The 24439-nt window shown below is 37.1% G+C and overlaps 3 protein-coding genes across 5 annotated transcripts; 2 read left to right on the top strand and 1 right to left on the bottom strand.

Annotated features, from left to right (window-relative positions):
* Positions 1 to 562: 562 nt before the first annotated feature.
* Positions 563 to 3442, top strand: cb2h7orf25 (chromosome B2 C7orf25 homolog). 2 transcript variants are annotated; one of them, XM_042718117.1, is made up of 2 exons: positions 563 to 703; positions 1636 to 3442. In XM_042718117.1, the coding sequence occupies exon 2, from the start codon at positions 1654 to 1656 to the stop codon at positions 2971 to 2973; it is 1320 nt and encodes a 439-aa protein (XP_042574051.1). In that variant the 5' UTR covers positions 563 to 703; positions 1636 to 1653; the 3' UTR covers positions 2974 to 3442. The 2 variants fall into 2 exon arrangements, with proteins under 2 accessions (XP_042574051.1, XP_042574052.1); XM_042718118.1 differs by lacking the exon at positions 563 to 703 and adding an exon at positions 722 to 803.
* Positions 3443 to 4371: 929 nt separating this feature from the next.
* LOC109103059 (ras-related protein Ral-A-like) lies at positions 4372 to 10171 on the top strand. 2 transcript variants are annotated; one of them, XM_042718116.1, is made up of 5 exons: positions 4372 to 4801; positions 7388 to 7558; positions 7644 to 7852; positions 7984 to 8158; positions 8417 to 10171. In XM_042718116.1, the coding sequence occupies exons 2-5, from the start codon at positions 7457 to 7459 to the stop codon at positions 8537 to 8539; spliced, it is 609 nt and encodes a 202-aa protein (XP_042574050.1). In that variant the 5' UTR covers positions 4372 to 4801; positions 7388 to 7456; the 3' UTR covers positions 8540 to 10171. The 2 variants fall into 2 exon arrangements, with proteins under 2 accessions (XP_042574050.1, XP_042574049.1); XM_042718115.1 differs by having other exon boundaries at positions 4375 to 4801; positions 7375 to 7558.
* A 1109-nt stretch (positions 10172 to 11280) lies between these two features.
* Positions 11281 to 12255, bottom strand: LOC109103061 (M-phase-specific PLK1-interacting protein-like). Its single transcript, XM_019116380.2, has 2 exons — positions 11773 to 12255; positions 11281 to 11556 (listed from the first exon to the last, which is right to left on the bottom strand). Exons 1-2 carry the CDS (start codon positions 12115 to 12117, stop codon positions 11359 to 11361), a joined length of 543 nt encoding a protein of 180 aa, XP_018971925.1. The 5' UTR covers positions 12118 to 12255; the 3' UTR covers positions 11281 to 11358.
* Positions 12256 to 24439: the final 12184 nt, after the last annotated feature.

The following is a 24439-nucleotide window of genomic DNA, read 5'->3' as shown; positions in this document are numbered from 1 at the left end:
ATGACTAATTTTGATCAGACATTTTTATTAGTAACTATTTATTAGTAGGCCTACTTATTTCTTAGATACACAAAATATTTCATATCTATAATTTTACATTATTTATTAAAAAACTCTCTAATGTAGCATATATTCCAACAAATTTAATCTCAGTGGTAAGAATTTGATTGAAAAATATAAATACTTACTGTGATTAGACATTATATTATTATTTACTTGTCATCAGATAAGAAACTTTAAAAAAATGCTACTAACCTATTACTGAACTGTTTATAAGTATAATAATAATATTATTAATAATAACATGAATAATAATAACAGCAAAATAGAAATAGATGCTAGTAATTTTAAAAGATTAAATGTTAAAACGGTTTGCCATAGTGGTTATTTTTATACAATGTAATGCAATTCATGGAGGAATTAGTAAAGAAAATCTTCTAATACACTAAGAATGTGGAATTTAGATGTAAAATACATTTTCAAAATATAAAGTTCCACAATTTTACGTTTGTTCCTAATTTGTCTCAAGTGGAACTGAACAATAATTTGTGTACTACTGCAACGCACTAACAAGTCACGCAATTCATAACCTCCAAGCTAGGTGGCGACACAAACTCTTTGTGACAGCACTACTTTCCTCTACTTCGTGGATGAAAAGCGTCAGCCCACAACAGAAGAGGCAGAACTTGAACCTGTGTATGCTGTAAGTATTTCATATTTTCCGGATAAGTAAGCTTTTCTTCACTTAAACGGTCAACTGTTATCCTTCTCTTATTTTCCTCTAACAGGAAGAAATGTCACTGGTATGTAGAAAACCATGGCTTTAACCAAGCAAGCTGACAAGCCCACGTTGTTAAAAACAACGCGATAATATGGGCACTGATTGATATTCTCATAAAAATGTGTAGAAGGCTTTATGTTTATATATGTTTTATCCAGCAGTGTTGCGCTAAAACCACGCCTTAGCGAACTTATTCATATTTATAGACCTTCTCATTTAAGTACTATGATTTTTGTTTATACTACTACTTAAAATATTACTGTATCTTGCTTTTGCTGCCATTAATTGTTTATTTTAAAAAGCGAAATCTCGGGAGGTCTTGTCCATTTCCGTTCCATCTGCTGTTTAAATCATACAAGACCCAGAAAATTCTAGATTACACACGCCTATGACGACTTAAAGGAACCGTTCACCCAAAAGTGGACATTGCTGCGAATGTACCAAGACGTAGATGAGTGTGTTTCATCATCTGAACAGAGATGGAGAAATTTAGCATTACATTACTCTGCAGTGAATGGGTGCCATCAGCTGATAAAAACATCACTATGATCCACTTGACTCTAGTCCATCAATTAAAGTCTTGTGAAATGAAAAGCTGAATGTTTGTAAGGAACAATTCTGTGGTTTATTATAACATCTATTTTCTAGATGGCCGGAGGGTCAGTACATTTTCAGCAACTAAAAATTTTTGGTTAAACTATTCATTCAATTGGAATTTTCTATGTAAAACTGATTTTTTTTTTTTTTAGGAATTCTAAGCATTAGCTATTATTCATAAATGTAGTATACAAACATACACATGTTGTCACAGTTCTGTGGTCATTATTTAAGTCTTTTTCCTTCTCATTGTGTAGGAATAATGATCAACAGCAATGGCTACTTACAACACGCTGCAGGACCGGATCAGAGTAGCCAAGGAGCTGCTTGAGCGAGTGGAAAAGATTTGCAAGCGCCAAGGCCGTGAGGTTGAGGGACGTGCTAAACTCTGCTGTAAGCTGCGGGCTGAGCTCAAGTTCCTGCAGAAGGTGGAGGCCGGCAAGGTTGTGATCAAGGAGTCCCACCTGCAAAGTACCAATCTCACTCATCTGAGGGCCATCGTCGAATCAGCCGAGAATCTAGAGAATGTGGTGAGCGTCCTGCACGTGTTCGCCTACGAGGGCCCCGACGGCCAGAAGCAGACGTTGGTGGTCGATGTGGTGGCGAACGGCGGACACACTTGGGTGAAAGCCATCGGGCGCAAGGCGGAGGCGCTGCACAACATCTGGCAAGGCCGTGGCCAGTACGGAGATAAAAGCGTGATACGACAAGCAGAGGATTTCCTTGAGGCCAGTCGGCAGCAGCCTGTGCAGTACAGCAACCCTCACATCATATTTGCCTTCTACAATGGGGTCTCAAGCCCTATGGCTGACAAACTCAAAGAGATGGGCATTTCTGTGAGAGGTGACATTGTTGCTGTTAATACAATAATAGAAGGTGGAGAGGAGGAAGAGGATGAAGACTGTGAAGACAAACATGGTTGTGTGGAGGAGGACCAGGAGGGAGAGAATGAAGCTTTGGTTGAGGAAGAAGAGGAGGATGATGATGATGATGATGATGACAGTGATGATACAGACCTCATGCACACCCGTGTTGATCGAGACACCATTGTGGCCAGCCTTGCCTTCCCCACTGAAGTGAAGGTGGATGTGTGCAACAGGGTGAACCTTGACATCACCACTTTGATCACGTACGTGTCGTCCCTCAGCCACGGCAACTGTCACTTCACTTTTAAGGAGGTGGTGCTGACGGAGCAGGCTGCACAGGAGCGCCAAGAGAAGGTCCTGCCCCGGCTGGAGGAGTTCATGAAGGGAAAAGAGCTGTTTGCTTGCCATTCTGCGGTTGAGGATTTCCGCGTGATCTTGGATACGTTAGGAGGCCCGGGAGAAAAATCCAGAGCGGAGGAGCTGCTAGCTCGGCTCAAAGTAGTTCCGGATCAGCCGTCTGAGCGCACACAACGCTTGGTTATGAGCTCAAAGGTGAACCGTAGATCACTGATGATCTTTGGGACAGGGGACACCCTGCGGGCCATTACTATGACTGCAAACAGCGGATTCATTCGTGCTGCTGCTAACCAGGGTGTGCGATACAGCGTGTTCATCCACCAACCTCGCGCACTCACTGAGGGCAAAGAATGGAGAGCAAGTCCAATATGACTGAAGGGCTGTAAATGAGATATGTGGCAGGAGATTTTTGTATAAGATATTGACAGAAATATATATATTGAATGAAGATGGTTAAAGGTATATATGATGCTTAAAACTAGACACTTGTGAGAGGCACTACTGTATAGTTGCAAATAAAGTGCACAGCTGGTTGGATATAGACACTCAGCAATCTTTATGTAAACTCAGTGAGCTCAGTGCCTCGAATGCAGCATTTTAATGCAAAGCCAGCAGAGATGTCAAGTTAACCAAATGTATGATTACATCTAAAATATAGTGTCAAAACAGTGTTTAAACAGAGGCATATACTTTCGTTTTCAAATCTCTTGACTACATGCCTCAGGGTTATTTTACTTTTCAATTAAGTTTCTTTTTACAAACCTGATTTTTCTTAGTTAATCTTGTTACATCCATTTTCACCAGAGTACCAAATAAACAATCTTCAGACGGCTTTACCTCATGAAGAATATCTCCTTGTGATTCGTTGAAGACAAGTTATTTTGTGGTTTAACACGTTTATAGTATATCTACTTAAAATAAATTCTGTTCTTTTGAACCTTCCATTTATTTACGAATCCTGAAAGAAATGTATCATGGTTTCCACAAAAATATTGAGCAGCAATCATCAAGATTGATAATAACGTTTCTTAAGCACCAATCAGAATGATTTGTGAAGAATCATGTGACACTGAAGGGCTGCTGAAAATTCAGCTTTGCAATCACAGGAATTATATTTTCAAATATATTTAAAAAGAAAACAGTTGTTTTTAAGTATAATAATATATCACAATATGACCGTTCTTGAATTTTTTATCAAATAAAATGATATAAACTGCAAAACATCTAAAGACTGCACATTTTGCTTAAAATGAATTTATTAAGAATAAGACACTTTCTAGTGGTGAATAATGTTTATTGTTAATATGAACTACACAGGTGTTTATTCTGCTAGGACACGTGAGAACTGACTTCAGAAATAGATCCTTTAGACCAAGGAATTGAAAATAATTGGAAAAAGTTCCTCAGAAAAGTAAAGTTGGCTCTAGCATCACTTATTTGCAGATGCCTCTTGTTATGATATGGTGCAGGTAATGAAATGAAATTCAGATTGAGATGAATATTTAATTATTTCACAAAGTAACTTACTAAATAACTTGAATTAATTGTATTAGTTAAGGAACTAGAAAGTTACTGGTATGGCATACAGTCCAGCTCTCCATAACTACGGGCTTCAGTAGGAGATCTGTATGTCATTTGTCAACTTCATAATAACATAGCAGTTTTAGTGGCTAGATTTTTTTGGGTTGAACTACTATAATAACGCGGGTAATTGCTATTTCAATGAAGGCTACACATGCCTATTAAAAAGCATATGCATTTTCTACTGGTCTTCCTGGCGGTGCTGTACAGTTATCCAGGAGACCTCTAGGCGGACAATTTTCTTGTGGTAATGACAGCGCAAAACATAACATTTTAGTTTGAGTCTCTACTGTACACCCGGCACTGCAGACGTATCATCGAAAAGAAGACAAAGTTTTAAAACAACACTAAAACTATTTGTAGTTGAGAAAGACATCTGTGACGGAGTCGTAACCCATCGAGTTATGTGGCATTATTTAACACGTTCAGGTCTTAGCATATACGTACATTATTTTCTTTCCATTCACAAGTGAGCTGGTAGTCCGTGTGAAGACCAAGCCCAGCCAGCCGAAGCTGTCAGCAGTGCTGCTCCCTTCTGAGTCATGCATTGAAGCAAAACAAATCCGCTCCTAGCAGCAAAGCTAACAAGACGTCGAACACGCAAGTGCCCGTTCATTTGGTAAGTATCTGATTTGTACACACGTTTTCTATAACTTTTATTGTGATAGCACACTGCCGTTCGTTTTATTAGACGGTTGATATACCACCACCTAAGTTCTCAAGCAGTACGTTTTCTCTGTTAGCAGCGGAGTGCTAAACCAAATCTTCGCTTAAACACGGAAGTAGCAGTTTGCGTGCTGTCAGTATTTAAATATAACAGGAAAATCACTCAGGATTTTACTCCCAAGTGCTCGTGAACTACAGCAGCCCCTCGTGCTTGTCATTTCGACACGACTGAGTTAGCCTGCTAGCTCAGCAGCAGTAACAATAAACGAGCACTTTCTGGATGGTCGAGATTTTTGATTGCTAGGATCGTATAACCTAACTCACTTATTTATTTATTTTTTGCACCCTCAGATTCCAGATTTTCAGTTAATGTAATCACGCATGTCTTGTTTTCCTGTAAACGACTGTACGAACGGAACAGGTGTCAGATATCACGCGCATGTATTGTAGCCGTTGTTCAATTGTTATGGAATGGATCACGGCCCGAAGTTTGTTTATTTATTTGTCATAGAAATCCTCCGCAGTCCGCACCCTGTTCGTAAAAGATATTTGCACATACAGTTACATTATAGTGAATCTCACAGCACATATTTTAGATTTAAAATGACGCTGCTGCTGCATGTAAAGGCCGTTAACTGAACCAGTGTAACTATTCATAAAATGTGACCCTGGACCACAAAACCAGTCATAAGGGTACATTTTTTAAAATTGAGATGAGATGGGACAATATTTGGCTTGTGTACATTAATTGAAAATCTGGAATCTGAGGGTGCAAAAAATAAATATAAAAATATTGAACAATTTAAAGTTCTTAGCAGTGCATATTACTAATCAAAAATTACGTTTTGGTATATTTACAGTAGGAAATTTACAAAATATCTTCATAGAACATGATCTTAATATCCTTATGATTCTGGGCATTAAAAAAAAAAAATCAATAATTTTGACCCATACAATGTATTGTTGGATATTGCTACAAATATACCTGTGCAATTTATGACTGGTTTTGTGGTCCAGGGTCACAAATCGGCTATCTACACTGTCAGAATATTGTACCTTAAGGGGTACAAGCAGTTCCCTTAAATGGACAACTTTGTGCTTTATCTACTGATCCATCCATCTAGGTAGATGTTTCATTTTTAATTATAATTGACATACATTATACTCAGACATAATGCTCAGTCTGTTTTGAAAGGCGAATGAGTAAATATACCGCTATAATGACAGACAATGAAGCACAGGATATCTTTTGGATATCTCACTTGTTTCCTCTGACCTTGCAATCTGTATGAATTAACAAAAGGCCTTTTCATCGCTGTATTCTAATATTTACCAGCCAGTTCAAAACCATAGTCTTTGGTTCAGAAATATTAACTTCAGTTTATGCCATACTGCAGCCCTGTAACATTCTCATTTGTTATTAAAATGAACCAGGGCCACAAACAAAAGCCTACTGAGGCACCTTTACAGAAATGTGATTGCCCATTAGTCAAGTGCTCATTTAAATATTCCATTCAGTATTTTTCTCAGTCTTTGTGCCAACAAGCTTGTTAATGTGGCGTCAATCATGTGGAAGCAGTCAACGATCCTGCATAACATGTCACACCCTTTCCATATACACCACAGATGAGCTGTGTGAACTGAGGAAACCTAAAGCAACTGCTGTTGTTAGCAGTCTGCACTTGAGTCAACAGCAGTAATCCTTTATTATTGTGTTGTGACTCCGCCCATGATTTCAGGTTTTCAAATAGTTTATCAATGCATATAATCACATTTCACCTATGACCTATAGTCTCACAATCTGGACAGTTGGCTGCTCGTGCGTTTTAAAGTTTGGATTTATTTGGCTAGATGGAAGCAATTGATTCCACATTGATTACATTTGATAGGAAGATTAAAAAAGAAAATTCTGTGATCATTTACTCACCATTTATGTGATTCCAAACATGTATGAATTTATTCTTCTGTGGCACATAAAAGATGATATTTTGAGAAATGTCCCAGTGTTTTTTTTTTGTCTATACAATGGAAGTCAATGGTCACCAAAACTGTTTGGCTATCAACATTTCAACACATCATCGTTTATGTTTCACAGATGAAAGTCATACAGGTTTGGAACGACATGAGGGTGAGTAAATGATGACAGAACTAACATTTTTGGGCAAGCCATCAGCAGTTCTTTAAGAGAATTGATAAATGTATGCATTTTTTTGCTTCACTCTAGTAAGCAATGATGTCAGTGTCAGTTAGGAAGGGAACCAGCAAATGCTAGGCTAGCTTTTATGAGAAGCCTCATTGTTTTAGCATTTTCTCAGGGGACCAAAAAGAAAGTAGGCCTGTGTAATCATCATTATTAGCAGGGTGAACGATGGGAACAAGACACAGCTGATTATTCACAAGTGACACCCCAAACATGTCTGACTCACTTGAAAGGGTGCAGATATATTACTACTGAATGTTGATTATTGTTCCTGAATGCTGTACATAAAGCACCATTCTTTATCATCTGCTCTCTTCTTCTCAAAGTTCTTTCTTCTAGGTTTCCCTTAATTCCCACCTTCCTCTGATTTTTCACTGCATTGCCACCCATCTCTTGTTGCCTGAAGCCATGGCTGCTAACAGGAATGCTTTGGCCCTTCACAAAGTAATAATGGTGGGCAGCGGTGGCGTGGGCAAGTCAGCACTAACACTGCAATTCATGTATGATGAGGTAAAACTTAAAATATATAGGAATTTCACATCTTGTGTACATTGAGGTTAACCACAGAGTATAATTGTGCTGATCTCTTTCAAAGTTTGTGGAAGACTATGAGCCCACCAAAGCTGACAGCTACAGAAAAAAGGTGGTTCTGGATGGAGAGGAAGTTCAGATCGACATCCTCGACACAGCAGGACAGGAGGACTATGCTGCCATTCGGGACAATTACTTCCGCAGCGGAGAGGGATTTCTCTGCGTGTTCTCCATCACAGAATCTGAATCCTTTGCTGCTACTGCTGATTTCAGGTAGAGAGATGACTTGAAAACTGGTGATTTACACAACACTGGTATTGCAGCGTACAAGTCAAAAGGTTGGCTAAATATGTTCATGCAGCAAAATGTATCCAGAGTTTTCTCATTTTATCTCTAACCTTCAGAGAACAGATCCTTCGGGTAAAAGAGGAGGAGAACGTACCTTTCCTGCTGGTGGGAAATAAGTCAGACTTGGAGGACCGGCGGCAAGTCGGGGTGGAGGAGGCCAAGGCCAGAGCAGATCAGTGGGCAGTCAGCTACGTCGAGACTTCTGCCAAAACCCGTGCCAACGTAGATAAGGTAGGCCATACAAAAACTGGTTTGGCAAACATTACATGTGATACTTTTAGGGATAGTTCAATCAAAAATGACAACCACATGCTGTTTCAAGCCCATATGACACTTTCTGTGCAATTTTAAAAGAAATTGTGGACGACTTGAGAGTGAGTAAATGATGACAATTTTTCATTTTTAAGTGAACTATCCCTTTACTAAGCTGATTGAATCATTCTGTATTAGCAGTGTTAATGATTCATACAAACTTCATAATGTCTCCAGGTGTTTTTTGATCTCATGCGTGAAATCAGAGCCAGAAAAATGGAAGAGGGCAAAGAGAAAAATGGAAAAAAGAAGAGGAAAAGTTTGGCAAAGAGAATCCGAGAAAGATGTTGCATTTTATAACAACTGGGTCGCACTCTAACACTAACATCTTTTCTCTAACCCTTCCACTGCTTCCAAAAAAAAAAACCCCATCAGGTTTCATCACTCTCCAGGCACAAATCCTGGAGATTATCTCCTTAAAACACATCTAGGCTACAGCCTGTGTCTGTTTCTTCTCGTTGTTGTTTATTCGATGGGTATAAAAGGGCAGAACATCAGATATGCATTAAAATGACAAACCGTATCAAGGGTCTGACATATCAGATGAAAACATTTCTCAGCTCAAGCACTCCAGAACTGACTACTATAATAATTTTTAATGACTTAGATTCTGTTTATTTTAGTTGCTTTTAGTTGAATATGAGTAAATTGATTGCTTCACACTAACACTGTAGGAAAAATACTACTACTCCGAACTATTTGTTAGCAAGTTCACGGCGTGTTTTGAGGATTTAAACCTTCTGTTCTGTTTTACTTCCTAAAGTAAAGCCTTAATGTTACAAAAATATTGGGTTTCAAGCTGCATAAATGCTTTTAGGTCATTTTCTAAAAGAAAATTATAGCTATATATCGTTACCTAACATAGCCAATGCTAAATATTACCCAAGCAAATGCGCAAATTATTAAAAATAGCTCATAAACACAGGAATCAAAGAAGTTTATTCTTAATTTTCTCTTTTACCTAAACCTTTCTTTGAATTCAGACAGTCTAAAAGGGTAAAAGCCCATGCATTTCAGAAAAGTTGGCACTGTCCTTTATTTCATTTTAATGAGTCTAATAGTGCACAAAACTAGTTTCAAATATGTGATTTAACATAACCCAATCTCTCCTAAAGCACACATAAAATATTTGTAGTTAAAAGGGCTCATCCCTGTGTGTATGGCACTAGATTTAGAGGTTTGTTTTGTGCTATCTAGGGGTCCCAAATCACACATAGATTTTGCAATTTAGAAATGAGAACGTCATTTAGCTTGAGTTGACTTAACTGTGAAAACAGGTTGGAATGTTTTATTGCACAGACTGAATTGTGTACTTTATTATAACTTATATGCAACTGAATATTTCTTGCTATGTTTATCCTGTGTAATTATGTTTTCTATTGTAAATTAAAATGTTCAGAATTTTAGTTCTAAGGGGAAGAGTATATTGTGAAATCACGCTCACTCATACTAAAACTAAGAAACACTAAGGGCTGGACACAATCTGCTTTTCAGACACCTGCAGATCTGGAGTAAACAAGAACCGTCACCCTTTGATGAATGGTTTTGAATAAGCACATCCATGTGTAAATAAATGTGAGGTTGACAGTTTATTTCCACATTACCGATTTTTTTTTCTTTTGCAGCTAAAACTACAGTTTCTTTTAAATGTTAACTGTCTGTAAACTTATTTTAAAATGTGACTTGTCTTTACCCAAATCTTTGTGTGTGTACTGTGGCATATGCAAGTTTTTCTTTGTTTGTTTATTCAGTCATAGTGGGTTACTATCCCTCAACAAACTCTTGATTGGTCTGTTTGTGCGGTAAGCGTGCCATGTGGCAATGATGCTGATATATCAACAGCTGATGCCTCAAGAGACCCCTCATTACTTTAAAAAGTGACTGTCTTTGAGTGCAAAAAAAACCTTTACAATACAAGACATTTTAATATAAGCCTCTATTGTTTGAGTCTTTCTTATACACTTTCTATATTTTGGGTGTCTCTTGGCAAAACGCTGAACATGCAGAAATCTGAATTCAAAATAGGGTAAGGGCAAATTATAAACTTTATCGAAAACTGATAATCTGACAACCAATACAAAAAAAACTGACAGCACTTATGTAATGTAATATTACAACAGTAATTATGGTGGTATGAATATTTAATGAAAATGAAATGCAAACATGTAAGCATACTGAACTTAAAAAAAAAATGTAAAATGTTATGTTTCTGTTACATTAATAAAATCTATTTTTGTAGACCTCCAATATGATATTCACATGGTATATTGTACAGCAAAAACAATGCCTACAAAAAAGACTGAATTACAACTTGCAGAGATGTGTAGTAATGTTACTGTGTTTTACCTACATTATCAATTTTAAGATTCATTTTGAAGATATTAAAAATGATTTTAGTAAATAAAGCGTAACAGATTTCAACTTCCAATGTTTTTAGACAAGGACTGTGTTGCATTACAACTTTTAATTATATTTGGCTTATAATTCAACAATAGTACTTTGTGGGCTGTTTATGATTACAATGTCTGTTGCCAGTCTATGTTTTTATATATGTACAAAAAGAAATGATCACAGACTGTGATAAAACCAAAAAAGTCACCAAAACTAAAAATAAAGTTAAAAAAACAAAATAAACAGTCCATAGAAAATTAGTAAAGGAGCCAAACTTACAAATACTTGACCTGACCTGTTCTAGTTAACAGCACACAGTCAATATTGAGAGGTAGATGGATGTGTTGATCAGACATCTTTTGTTAGACTGCATTTTGAGCTTGAAGACATATTCCTCTGAATTCAATGAAGGATTCACAAACTCCATGGGAGTGGGCCAGAGATGGCAAACTACTATGAATAGGCTGCCAGTTACAATAGCACCTCATTTTTACGATCCTGACATTGAGGTGCAGATATAAAAGTAAACGAGAATGTCTCTTTACACAAGCAAGTACATATGATTTTAGAAGAGTCAGTTTCTCAAGAATTATTGCTGGTGAATCCTGCCTCGGGTCCATGTGTTCGGCTGGCTCCGTTTGACTTTAAAAATTTAGTGCACTACTAGTGCACTAAATAAAAAAGGACTGTTCAGTGACTTTCCTCTTTCACTGAAGTTTGATAAAGTTTTAATTGTAGTACCTCCCTTGTCTGCTTGTATTGGTTAGTTTGGGGTTGCATTTAGACTGAGTTTGTGTAACTGAGATGGGCTGTAGGTCAGCCCAGGGATCTTGGAGCATTGATGGTTTGTAATATTTTTCCATATCATTTGTCCCTCTCTCCCTGCCATGCGCTGACCCAAACGGTGTAGATGTCCGTGGTGAACCCAAGGAGAAAATTGTCATGCAGAAAGACGTTAAAACGACCACAGTTACTAGAGATTGTATAGTAGTGTTCAAACCAACAAAATCAAAACAAACGTTCATATATCGCAGAAATGAATTCGAATTAGAGCAGCAAAATACCGCAGAGAATGACAAAAATATTTAAAACTCAAACTGCGCATTAGTATTTTAATTTGGCCCTGAACGCGAGTGAACTACCTGATATCCAGAGTGTCGTCTGGGACTCTCATACGGCGAGCGTCCGAACGGTGCGCCGCGGGGACTGGGGCTCGATCTGCGCGGGGTGTGAGCCGGAGACCGACCGTTAAAATACTTCCCACCACCACCGCCGCCGCCGCCTCTGTTACCACCAAACTCTCTCGGTGGGGTATTGGGAGAACGCTGTCCAAATCTAGGTCCAAACGGCGGCGGTGGGTTTGAAAATGCCCACGGAGGCGATGGAAACATACCCCCTGTCCTGTCGAAGGCTGGAGGCGGGCTGCGGAAGCCTGCGGCCCGCGGACCTGAGCCCTGGAGGGGATGGCGAAACTGTGGTCGTTGCATAGCTTCCAGATATGATTCCCAAACCTCAAAATACGACTGTATTTATAACGTGACGCTCTTAAACCCGTTTTTCACTTAGCATAACAAAACAGCACGACCCGGAACAAGAACCGTCTCTCGGTGATTATCATTTGAATACAGTCAGTGAAAGACTCGGTGCTGCCGCCTATTCTCATGCGCGTGAAGCGCCCATACACGCGTTTAATCATCCAAAGCACAGCTCAACACCAGTTTCAGTGTAGTTCAGATACTCGTTTCCTCAAGTATTTGTTAAATAAGGGGAAAAAACACTGGGTAAAATTTGTAGTATGTGCTTTTGGATGCTGTTTTTTTCTTACGGCACCCAACTTTATTTCAGGAGAACGCTTTAAGGGTAGAAAACGCCCCCTACTGTTTTAAAAGATAAAGTCAAGATACATTTTTTTTTGCAATATGGACTTCATTTACAAGAGTGATGTAGAAGTTTTTAGCATGAACCTTACACTTGTGATGTATCTGAGAGAAAACGGATTTCACAGTAAATGATTTAATTTTCGGCAGTAAGAAAAAAAAGTGTTTTAAAGCTTATTGTTTTGTAGAAAATCACAGTTATATGATGTGAGAACAGTAGGGCCTGTAGGGCGTACGTGTTATTTAAGAAAAATATTTTCAGAATTAGGCCTACATCATTTTTTTCTCAATCATAGTCTGTGAGGTAAAACACCGCTTTGGTACAAATGTATTTTTATAATTCCCCACCTGGGGGATAAATGTGTAAATGTTAGAGCCTTCTTACATATATGAACAGCTACAGTTTTTTTTTTCTCCTGTAGTCTAATTTTTTCTCTCATTTCACACTGTATGTGCTTTTCTCTAAAAGGTCTCTATTGCATACCAGCACATTAACTGAAGTGCAGTGTTTTGTATTTAATATTTCTCTAAAACCTGCATCAAATGTAAAATTAAGAACTCATGCCCTGGGAAGTGCATGGGAATTTGTCGAAAGCATGGTTTATCTCTTTATGTTTTATTAAGATATTTGTGAGAGCTATATCACTGTACTTAAATTTCTACACTATAAAAAAACTTTCTATAAAATAAATACATTTTCAAATTTGTAAACAAAACATACGCTATTGGAGTAGGATATATATTTTACAAGAAAATAGTATTCAGTTTTTCTACTTATAAATGCCATGTGTAGCTACGTTCCGTTTGAATTATGTGTGAAAATTACTAGCAATTTCTAAGTGAAAATTGTTTGAAAGTAAATACTTGTGTGTGTGTGAGAGAGTGAGTGCGTGCGCGTGCGTGTGCGTGCACTGGAAACTAAACTGTTGTTTCTCTTCAGCTGTCAGTAGAGGTCAGTGTAACCATTACTTTTTACACAGTTCTTTTAGAAAATAAAGCAATGAGTAGATAAATGTGTGTAATGAATCTTTGCACTAAATAAATAGAAAATCTTAGTAAAAAAAAAAAAAAAAAATTCCCTACACTCTCTGTGTGGAAGGGGCCAGGGGTCCTGTTGTTGTGAATAGTCCTCTGTTGAGGTCACGTCCGTGTTTTATTAGCTGTGCTCTTGAAAACAGATCATAATTCATCAAAGACAAAGTTTCGTGCTTTCTGCTAAGAGGTTTATAGTGAGGAGGAATTACGCTTCCCACAGCACTAGAGTTTTGATTCAGTACTGCTGATGGATTGAGTTCTCGAGCATGTTTTCTTTTAATACATTATTTTGTTCATTTCAAAGCTCTTGTGTCAAAGTGTCATCGGTGGCGCAGTGTTTGGTTTTGATATTATTTAATTTGGAAATCAGCATACCTAGAAAGTGTGCCCTTAAAAGGCAATCTAAAGCTTTAGACATTAGATTTGGGAATTTCCACCAGGACTGACGGCTGCAGTGAGAATAGCTACGTGGCATTAGAATTTTCTAATCGTCAAGTAATTTTGGAAAATAATATCAGTTGTAAATCATGGTAAAATTAATGTAAATCATGGTGTTAGTTCATTTGGATGCCTTTTTTTAGATCATTTTTCAGTGTTAGAAATTTCTCAACTCAGATCAGGTTGGCAGACCAACTGCAGTGTTTTTGTCCTGCATGAGAAAGACAATGTTGACCATTAGTGGGCTAAAGATCAGACACAGGCTTGACTGGAATAGCCTGAAAATTGAGTCTAAAATTAACAAGAAAGTACATGCACACAAAAAAATGCAGACTGGCACATGAGGCATGCTTTTTGTCTGCAAAACGTGAGGAACAAAATGTTTTATGGGACAAATCTGTGTCACTGAAGGCATAGACCATCTCATTGAGAAACAATGTGGCACTCAGATGAACCGTGTTCCCACTTAAGTGTCCCAGGCAAGTGACCTATTTCCTCACACCCTAGATTTCGCTCTCTAGCCCTCTGATTCCCATGTGTACTGAGTTCCCAGACTAACTTTGTCCCACCTCAAATGCCCTCCATCATTCACCCACTCGAGGCTGGTCACTTCTACAATTTCCTTAGTTTACTGTTTTTGTTGCTGTCCTAAAAATACCCTGAAACATTGTACTGTATGTTCTTGTTATGATGAGACTACTCAAACCAAAATGTGTGTGGGGAAAAACAAACAAACATTTTTACCACATTTAGTTTTGCAACTTGAATTTTATTGGTCAGATGCATTCCATGAGTGTTCACATACAGTCCATCCAGTAGGTGGTGATAGATGACCATCTTTAACAGTGAATCATTCAACCAATTCTTTCAAAATGCTAATTCATTCAGGAACTTACTGTTAAACCACGAAATGTATTCAAGTTACTGGTTGCGTCGTAAAAAACACTGAGTAGTTATTTCTTCTGAATTTGTAATTAGGCCTACTTTGCAATCGTTAAAAAGTATTTTCTATATAGTGTAAATTTAATCTGAATTTACTACATTTGTCCTGTTGTAAATGTTATATAACCTACCAGCAATGCTTGTGTCCAAAGTGTCCTCGGATGTGCACTTAAGTATCTTGCTGAATATATGGAAGTATGCATAGCCTATACTGATATAGCGTTCTATAGTAAGTCGTTTATTTATTTTTTTAATCAAATGATTCTTTCAAAACAGTTCTTTTCATTCTTCTGTGAGTTTGTTTGGATCTAGTGTCATTGGCAGAGCGAAAATAGATAAAATAACTGTCAATACTGGGTAAAAATATATATTTTATATTAACTTATTGTTCATTGATTTGCTCTATAAAAAATGTCATGCTGCTTAAATATATATTTTACTTGATTGCAATAAAAATAGGCCTATTTCTCATGTGCACTTTGCTTCCGAGTCTCTAGAGGTCGTCTTTGCTTTAGTTGTGCTAAGCAAAAGCTCGATCTGTTTTACTGGACCAGTGTCTATCCTCTGTCAATTTGGAATTTGTTAATGTCTTTAGATCCCAAACTAAAATTCAGCTGCAATAGTGAAGATCCTTTCAGTAAGATCCATGAAAATCTTGCTCTTGGCATTGGCACATCATGGAGAAGATACCTGCTAACTGTTCAAGTGATCATGTCCCAAATATTTTTTACTATTTATATTCTATTATTAAAGCCATGGCAGGCCTTTTGTTCATTAGTGTTTTTTGGGATGTATTGGAACTAGTTCATGGACCAAACTTGAGGTCAGTTGTTTGGGAATGTGTTAGAGAGAATGACTTGTTCCTTGTTGGGACATGCCATTGGTCTCGGTACATCAAAGGGCTTAGCAGTACCTCCACGCAGAGATATCTAGAGTTCAGAATCTCTCAGCATTGGTATACTCATGCTCTAATAATCAAATCTTGTCAACTGGCTTCATGCTTTGTTGGTCACATGCTATTCGCACCCGCTTCTCTCTGGCTGCTTCATTGTAATATTTTTTATGCCACTTCAATCTTTGTTGTTTGAATTGTTTGGAACACTATGAACAATTGAAGACTCATTGGCATGAAAATGAAAAGCCTTGTCTAAATCATTTCACAGTCTTTGATATAATGTTTCATCTTTCTTAGAATTTGGTGAATGGGAAAATGGTGCAGTGTGCTTAGCTACATGTGTAACATGCTCATTCATCTTAGTTTAAGAGGAAACTAAGAAATCACAATGAATGGTGCTGTTGTTTGTGGACTCTTAATGGAATTTGGGAGCTCAGGGAATCTGTTACAGGAATTGGAGGAGTTCAAGGCAGTGACAGATCTCAGGTGAGCAGTAGGTTGCACCTGCATTCCTTCAAAAGCTCAGCAGACTGAAACTTTTTTGAGTTAATCCACTTCTAGGCTTTGTCGTCACATTTTTTCCCTTCTTGGCAGCTGTGCAGAGCCTCTAATTTTTTATTTGACCCTGGAGAACTTTTCACAGATGCTGTGTTAGAGTTAAATCTTCTTGTTTCCTTCAATCATTCATCATGGTCTCATAACACGTAATGTTAGCGTCAATAATCATTCTGCCAGATAGCATCTGAATTTCAACACACATTCACTTTGAACATGTATGTGAAGTAACATAGCATCCTTTTGATATCAGATACATGTCTAAGAGTTGAATTCTGGGAAGAGTGCAGCAGACTGATTAAGATAATGACTTGAATATTCCTTAGAGTGGAATTATCTTCTTCCTTTGTCTGATCTCTCACAACATAAACAGCTGGTTGTTTTTTATACCAATCGTAAGAGGATAGATTTAAACACACCTGTTTGAGCTTTAGGGTATTATGAGGATATTTCACTAATTTGTTTTCTGAGTATATCCAGACCGATTTCTGCAGGTGTGGGTGACACAATTGAAAAAGTTTCTTGAACAACTTTATGCTGTCCTTCGTGAGGGCTGGGATGAAATCCCAAACTCGTGACTGAGATATGTAACTTCCTTTTTTCACTTCACAAGCAAACCTTTATTCTGGAATTAAACAATGCACCCTTGAAATGCTGTTCTTTTGATGGGTAATGCTGTTTCATAAACACAGTTGTGAAAAGAAAGAATGTATGTGTTAACAGATTAATTGATCGATGACAATACGTGTATTTTTAGACCAATTAGGACTTGAGCCAAAATAGATGCCGGTTCATCCTCCCTGCCAAGTCTGGATCGGAGGCAGCAATCGGTTCTGTGAATAGCTGGAGAAAATGTGCTCGGTTTCGAAACACGTCCGTTGTCATCTGTGTGGCAAATGAAAGATGGGGTCATGCAGGAATTTTTCCAAAACAAAAGAAAATAGTTGGATCGCTGCAGATCAAATAATAGTTTAGTAAATATTACATAACAAGATAGTTTGGGATCTTAATATGGCTGCCAGAGAAATGCCCAATCTTGTGTATAATGGCTCTGGTGTTATATAATACTTGTGGCCTATCCACTTTGTCCTGTTATCAACAACATTTCACATCTTGAATAATTTAGCACAGCCCACAAAGTAATACTAACAAACACTGTTTTATGTGTTACACTTTTGGACACATTTTACTTAGAAGAAACAATAACTCTGTAAGGTGTGTTTCATTAGCATGCCGTATGTATTTATACAGCTTGTAAAGGCCATAAATGGAACAAATGGATTTTAATGAGTGTATTAAATGAAATATGAGGAGGTCAATAAAACACTTAATTTAATCCAGCAGATATTGAGGAATGAAGGCATTTTTAAGGCAATATGATGATGACATGCAGTCATATATTCGACAAGTGATAAAGGTTATATGAATGAAAAGTTGAACAAATGAATGAAATGTTATTGAACAGATTACCTAAATTCCTTTTTTTATCTTTCTTTTGATGATGTAACCGTGTTTGATGGACTTATCCTGTAGTCAAGCATGCACTTTCCTTCTGCTCCTGGCATGACAATCACAAGGCGTTTCTGTTTGGTGATAATGTGAGGATTTTGCCATTCCAAACCAATGTGCAAGCTAAGAACAACACTAACACACCTCCTGTGGAAGTTTGTATTCATGCACACCCAATTTACTTTGGACAAGAGTTATTGATATTTCTGATAAAGAAGAAGGATCAGGAAACTCCTTTTTCCTGCACTGACAGAGGTGGTTGTTTGCAGCACTTGATTAGATATCCATAAGCAGCACTGTATATTACAATTATTTCTGTGAAATAATCTGTACTTTATACTTTTGGATGGACAGAAATACTAATCCAAAATGTCTAGGCATTTTCCACATTTTTTCAGGGTTATTTTTTTTAAAAAAAATTTTAATTTGTCATCTATTTCTAAATATAAATTCTTAGTGCTGTAATGTTTATGTGGTGCTTAATTATTTATCTTGCCTGCATGGCAAGTCTGATGTATGTGTCTTTTATCTGGAAGTACTGCAATCTGTTTTCGTGTGTGTGTGTGTGTGTGTGTGTGTGTGTGTGTGTGTGTGTGTGTGTGTGTGTGTGTGTGTGTGTACTTGTATATGCTACATTTTGGGGACCAAATGTCCCCACAAGGATTGTAAAACCTGAATTTTTTTGACTTTGTGGGAAAAAACAATTAAAAATGGTAAATGATGTTTATCTGAAAGTGCAAACAGGATTTCTGTAAGGGGTAGGGTTAGGGATAGAAAATATTGTTTGGTCAGTATAAAAGTAATAGAAGTCTATGGAAAGCCCCCACAATTCACAGAAACAAAAAAAGTGTGTGTGTGTGTGTGTGTAAACATTACAATATGTCAGCTGTTTTCTTTTTGAATATGTTTTAAAATGTAATTTACTCCTGTGATGGCAAAGCCAAATTTTCAGCATCATTACTCCAGTCTTCAGTGCCACGTGATCCTTCAGAAATCATTGCAATCAATGCTGACTTGGAGGTCAAGAAACATTTATTATTATTACCTTATTATTGTTACAAATAGTTGTGCTTTTTAATGTTATCGTGGAAACCATTCTTTTTTCTCTGATGCACAGATGTTCAAAATATTCTTACATTTTTCTTTTTAAATATAAATTGATTTAATGTCCTTGCTAAATAAAAGTATTAATTTCTTAAACTGACTGACACTGGCCCCAAACTGCGTAATATACTGAATTGATTCATCTTTTTTATGGATATTTAATTATGTGTATAGGGAGCAAAACAGTTTTAAGAGTGGAATAGAAGATTATTATTATTTCCTAATGCTGAGCCTTCATCTATCATGTTAAGCTTGTGTGCAGCTGGAGAAACTTGAAAGTGGGGAATAGTTTCCCAGTTTTCTAAAGAATACGCTTCTAAAAATGAATGGCTATTCACATTAAGGCATCTGACTGAGTCAGTGGAATGTGAGGTAGAAAGGTCAGAAAGAGAGATGAGAGTTGCACGCATAACAATTAGGGAAAAAAAGCATTTATTAACTGACTTCAGTTCATTTGACTGAACTGAGTGCAACATTGCTCCAAATAGGTCCTTGTGACAGTTCAGAGGATAAGGAGTGTTGGTATGGTTTGTAAAGACCTGCCCTTCAGGTATGAGCACAGCCGAGTGAATGACACCACAGAGACACAACTGTTGATTAACATATCCCATGTTTCGTCTATCACACAGCACAGGTCTTCCTAAATGTCTAAAGCGTTTCTGCCCCATAGATGCAGATTCGGAATGAACATTTAATGAGGTTCTCCAGACAGTGGACACTCCCTTGTTATTAGTTCATGACAGCAATTTACAATGAGCGATACTCCCAGAGATTAATGTGGATCATGATGATGATTGTCAGGTCAAACAGCAAGCATTAGAGAAATTATTATAAATGTTTTTTTAGACATCTTGCATGTTAAGTCATATGGCAGTCTACATAAGGAAGTCGGACGTGTTTACATCCAAAAGATAATTAATTTACAAACCCCAAAAAACACCTATGAAGTTCTTGAATCATCTAGACTCAGACTCAGATCTACTGAATAGCAAGATGTTTGTGTGTTTGTCACTGCGTATAGAACTTGCTGATGTCTTCTTTTAAACAGTGAGTGAGTAGTTCAGTGTAATGGTAATGAATGGATGGAATTTCAAGTTACTTTCTGCTTTCTTCAGCATGATAAGTGTGGCAAAAATAGGTTCACAAATAAATATGTGCTGCTTTAGACATGAATAGGCTAATACATGCAGCTGTTTATTGAGCTCATCTTATCAAGCTTCATTCATTTCGTAAATTGTCATATAATTTCACAGACAGGTTACACAAACATGTATTCAAAGACTTTAGCAAAGTAAGCTTTATAATGGCTGCACAGTATAAAAGTGTATTGTATATCATACATGTCTGAGTTTCTCTAAACAGTTGATCTTTTAAGCACAGAAATCTAAAATGCACAGACAAACGTATAGACTTATACATTTACACAGAAAGCAATTAAAGTACACGTTGAGCACACTGGCGTCTGAGCCCCTTTTGGGGAACGTCCAGGGGCACTAATTAACCGAACTGAAATGTCCCAATTCTGCTGTGGCTGAACTATGTGACCACAGACCTGTCAACCATTGCACTTGGGTCAGCACGTGTGGACCCACATTTTCTCCACCAGCAGCTTCTTTGTCCCTGCAATCAATGGGATTTTTTTCTTATTATAAAAAGAAAGAGTTCAAAATACTTTGTAGCTGATGCACACAATGTTCTGTGTTCACTGCTGTCTGAACCTCTTTTCAGCATACATTTGTCCTGTCCGTTTACTTCACATGGGCAACAAGCCAGAGGCATTAATGGGCCAGCGCTAAGTATGTCTCCACTTACTAATTCTCATCCTTTACACTGAGTTTGACTGGATAAATGAAGGAATGGACCATCAACTGCTCAATCAAGTGTGTACTGAGACAGACAGGGCAGAAGCTGTTGCAATGTAATGAATAGCCGTTTTACTGAAAAATATTGTCTCATTGACCTCCTTTCATTTGGCAATGATTGTTGCTAACCATTCTATCAATTGGAGATAACATTGAAGTAACATTCGCCATTTTTGTCCTGAGCTATTGCTTGCACTGGTCTGTCATTTCTGTCAAAGCAGCCTGTAGGAGCCGTCCTAAGAACAGCATCTCTCCAGGTTCACTCGAGTCCTCAGTTAACCTCTAGCTTGTCCCAGTTCTCTGCTCTCCTTCAGAAGCATCCCTGTATATACAAACATATTGGAAGGGTTCATTTCTAATAATAAAACAAATGGAGGCTTTGCATCTGAATGTTTAATGAGAACATCTGTAAAGTGAGGACATCTGTGTGTGTGTTTGGTGGGTGTGGTGGTAGAGTCGGGTGATTTGTGAGTGTTTTTATATATGCATTGCATATCACCAGTGTTTTAAAGTTGAAGGAAATGTTAGGTAAAATGTACTGCAAAGACATTTTGACACACACTATCAGTCAATATCTTTTATGCTCACCTAATGCTGATACTGATAACTTAATACTGATATTTACTAATATTTGATGGTCAGTTATTATTAATTGTTGTTAATGCTCAATTATTAATGAATTTTTTTGCTGCTTAATATGTTTGTGAAATTTTTTTTTCACAAACATATTAAGTATGTTAACAATATTTTTCGGCACAGGAAAAGAGTTTTTTTTTTTTTTATTCTTTAATGAATTAAAAGAACAGCATTTTTTTTTAATATAAATCTTTTGTAACATTATAAATGTCTTGACTGTTAATCAATTTAATGCATCCGTGCTGGATAAAAATTTATTATTATTATTATTATTTAAAATATTGCTTACCCAAAATTCAGAATGGTAATATTGTGTAATGTTAATATAAAAATATTACACGGCACAACTCGTTTCAAAATTAATAATAATAAGAAATGTTTCTTGAGCACCAAATCGTCATATTGTAATGATTTCTGAAAAATAATCTTATTTGTGATTTAATGTATCAAATATTCAAACATTTTATTTTCGAATATTAAACATGTTTATTGATTCCCTACACAAATGTAGCCATAAATTAATGATATTTTGTGGGGGGTTTTAACCATTTAGTTATTGTAATTAATCAAATTCATTGTCTGTCATTGCAGGCTTCATTCACAGAGCTTCAGGATTTGAGTGAAAGGATTATGAATTTGAAGGGGTGAATCTTACAAAGCATCAGGAAATATGTTACACTGTGTACAGGGGCGTTGCACAAGATCCCAGGCCCTATGCATAGGCAGTCCTGATGGGCCCCCATGAAAATATCCAGGTTAAATAAAATATATTCCAGACTTTTCAAGGGCCCTCTCTTCCTTTTTACCCCCAGTCCTACGCCCCTGACTGTGTATTAGTTGTCCCATGGCAAATCATGTTAAAATATTGAATGCTATTGATAATATGCACATTTTGGGGGACATACAACTTTAGAGAAACCTACATTTAAAAGTCTCCCAGCTGCAATACCTGCAGTCATGAACTGGAAAACTGGAAGAGAGCCAGAGGGAAGAGATTTATGGTTTTGGGCTCGAGTATGTGGGAGCCGCTTTGTAGTTAGTATGTTTTTTCCACAGGAGGTGCTGTATCTGTGTAAAGACGACCACACTTCTTCCATGAAAGCCACACAATTCATTCTGGCATTGTAAAAGCCTTAATTTGCATGTGCTCATTATTTACCTCTCATGATTGCCTAATCAAAACAAAGAGCCTGAGTGAGAGAGAATATTCTGGGATGAATTATGGCCAGCTGTTCACTGTGTTTCAAAGATATTTTCACACCTCACATCCTCTAAAATTTCACCTTTTGTCTTGAAATTGAAAAGACCTGATACCGTGAAGTGTTTCTGCAGAGATCAGCGGCACAGGAAAAGAGCTTAACCATTTCTGTCAGCTGTTGAAACTTTTTTCACTTAACTCTCCCTGTGGATTTGAGTGCTTTTCCAGGGATCTGAGATTAGCTGCTGTAAAGCTGTAGAAATCCCCTCTCACGTACACTTATTTTCTCTCATTCGCTGACTTTTTTCTTTTTAACTTTACTGGGAACAAGGTGTTGGTCATTCAAAACTGCATTTCACATTATTACTAAAAAATAAGGAAATATTTGTTAGGAACTGAACATTGTGCAATTCTTTTGGCTGTTGTAAACCTGCAACATTTTTGACCAGTTAAAGAAGTAGTTCACCCAGATATGAAAATTTTCTTGAAATATACTCACTCTTCAGTCCATCAATTAAGTGGATTACTTGTGGTGTTTTCTCATTCTGATGGCACCCATTCACTGCACAAGGTACACTGGAAATTTCTCCAAATTTGTTCTGATGAAGAAACAAATTCATCTACAACTTGGATGGTCTGAGGGTGAGTACATTTAAGCAAATTTGAATTTTTTTGTTAACTACTCCTTTAAGATTTCCACATGAAACAGAAAACATGTTCAGTTTAACATTAAAAAGCACAATGCAATCAGTCAGAGGGAAAAGGCACAGAATGCTGAGGAAATGACAGAAATGAAAGCAATTTGCAGTTGATTAGTTTAAAGAGATCAAAATAAGTCCAAGCTCATGATATCAGCTTACATTGCTCACAGCAATAAACTGTATCCCTCTGTTATATAAAAAAACATACAGATCTAAAATCTTTTAATCTATTAAAATCTCAGTCTGTGAATGATTAAAATGCAGATGTGTGTGGCAGTGTGAACAATTGCTAATTCTGTAACAGATTCTGTGTCATGCGAGCTCTGTCTTCAGCAGATGTTCCTACACTGAGCACATTAAGAGCTTCTCACCCCACTTGCAAAAGTAGTGCACGTTTAACCCCATCGAGCAGCTCCTGTCTTATCCTGGAAGATCAGAAGGCAACAGTTATATTCCCACTGTCCTTCCCAAATACAGTTCAGAATGGTTTACGGAACCTAAATTCAGTTGCAGCTATTTTTTTGTTTGTTTTATACTTCAATGTAGTTGTTTAGAGTGACATACTTGAGTCATGTTCATCCATCCATGGCAATGTCTATAATTTTACAAAATAGTGTTTACCTGGCTCATGAAATGTCTCTTTATAAGGACCAATGAGCAGATTTAGGTCTAAAGTGAATGTCATTAGCTGTAACAGTCATGATGTAAAACATTCTGTAAAAATGAATGATTTCTAAAAATATTTTAACTCACAATTTCCATCTGGTATAATTTTTTAGAGCTTGGCCTAAGTAGAAAATTATAAAGTGCCCATGGTGTTACAAGATTTTATTAATTTACATCTCTTTTCTAGGTCTAGAAATCAATTTGGATTTCATTTATCAAGGTTTTTCAAGACCGTGGGAACCTCCAAGAAAAAAAAGAAGCTGTTGTTGTTGAGGGAGTAATTAAGATAGGAAATATCTGTTTTTGCTTATTTTAAAGCTTGTTTTTCATTTTTCATCATCCCCGGGCGCCGCAGCATAAATGGCTGCCCACTGCTCCGGGTGTGTGTTCA

The sequence above is a fragment of the Cyprinus carpio genome, chromosome B2 (genome assembly GCF_018340385.1).
Source record: "Cyprinus carpio isolate SPL01 chromosome B2, ASM1834038v1, whole genome shotgun sequence".
NCBI classification, from domain to species: domain Eukaryota; kingdom Metazoa; phylum Chordata; class Actinopteri; order Cypriniformes; family Cyprinidae; genus Cyprinus; species Cyprinus carpio.
This window is presented reverse-complemented; position numbering and strand designations above follow the sequence as displayed.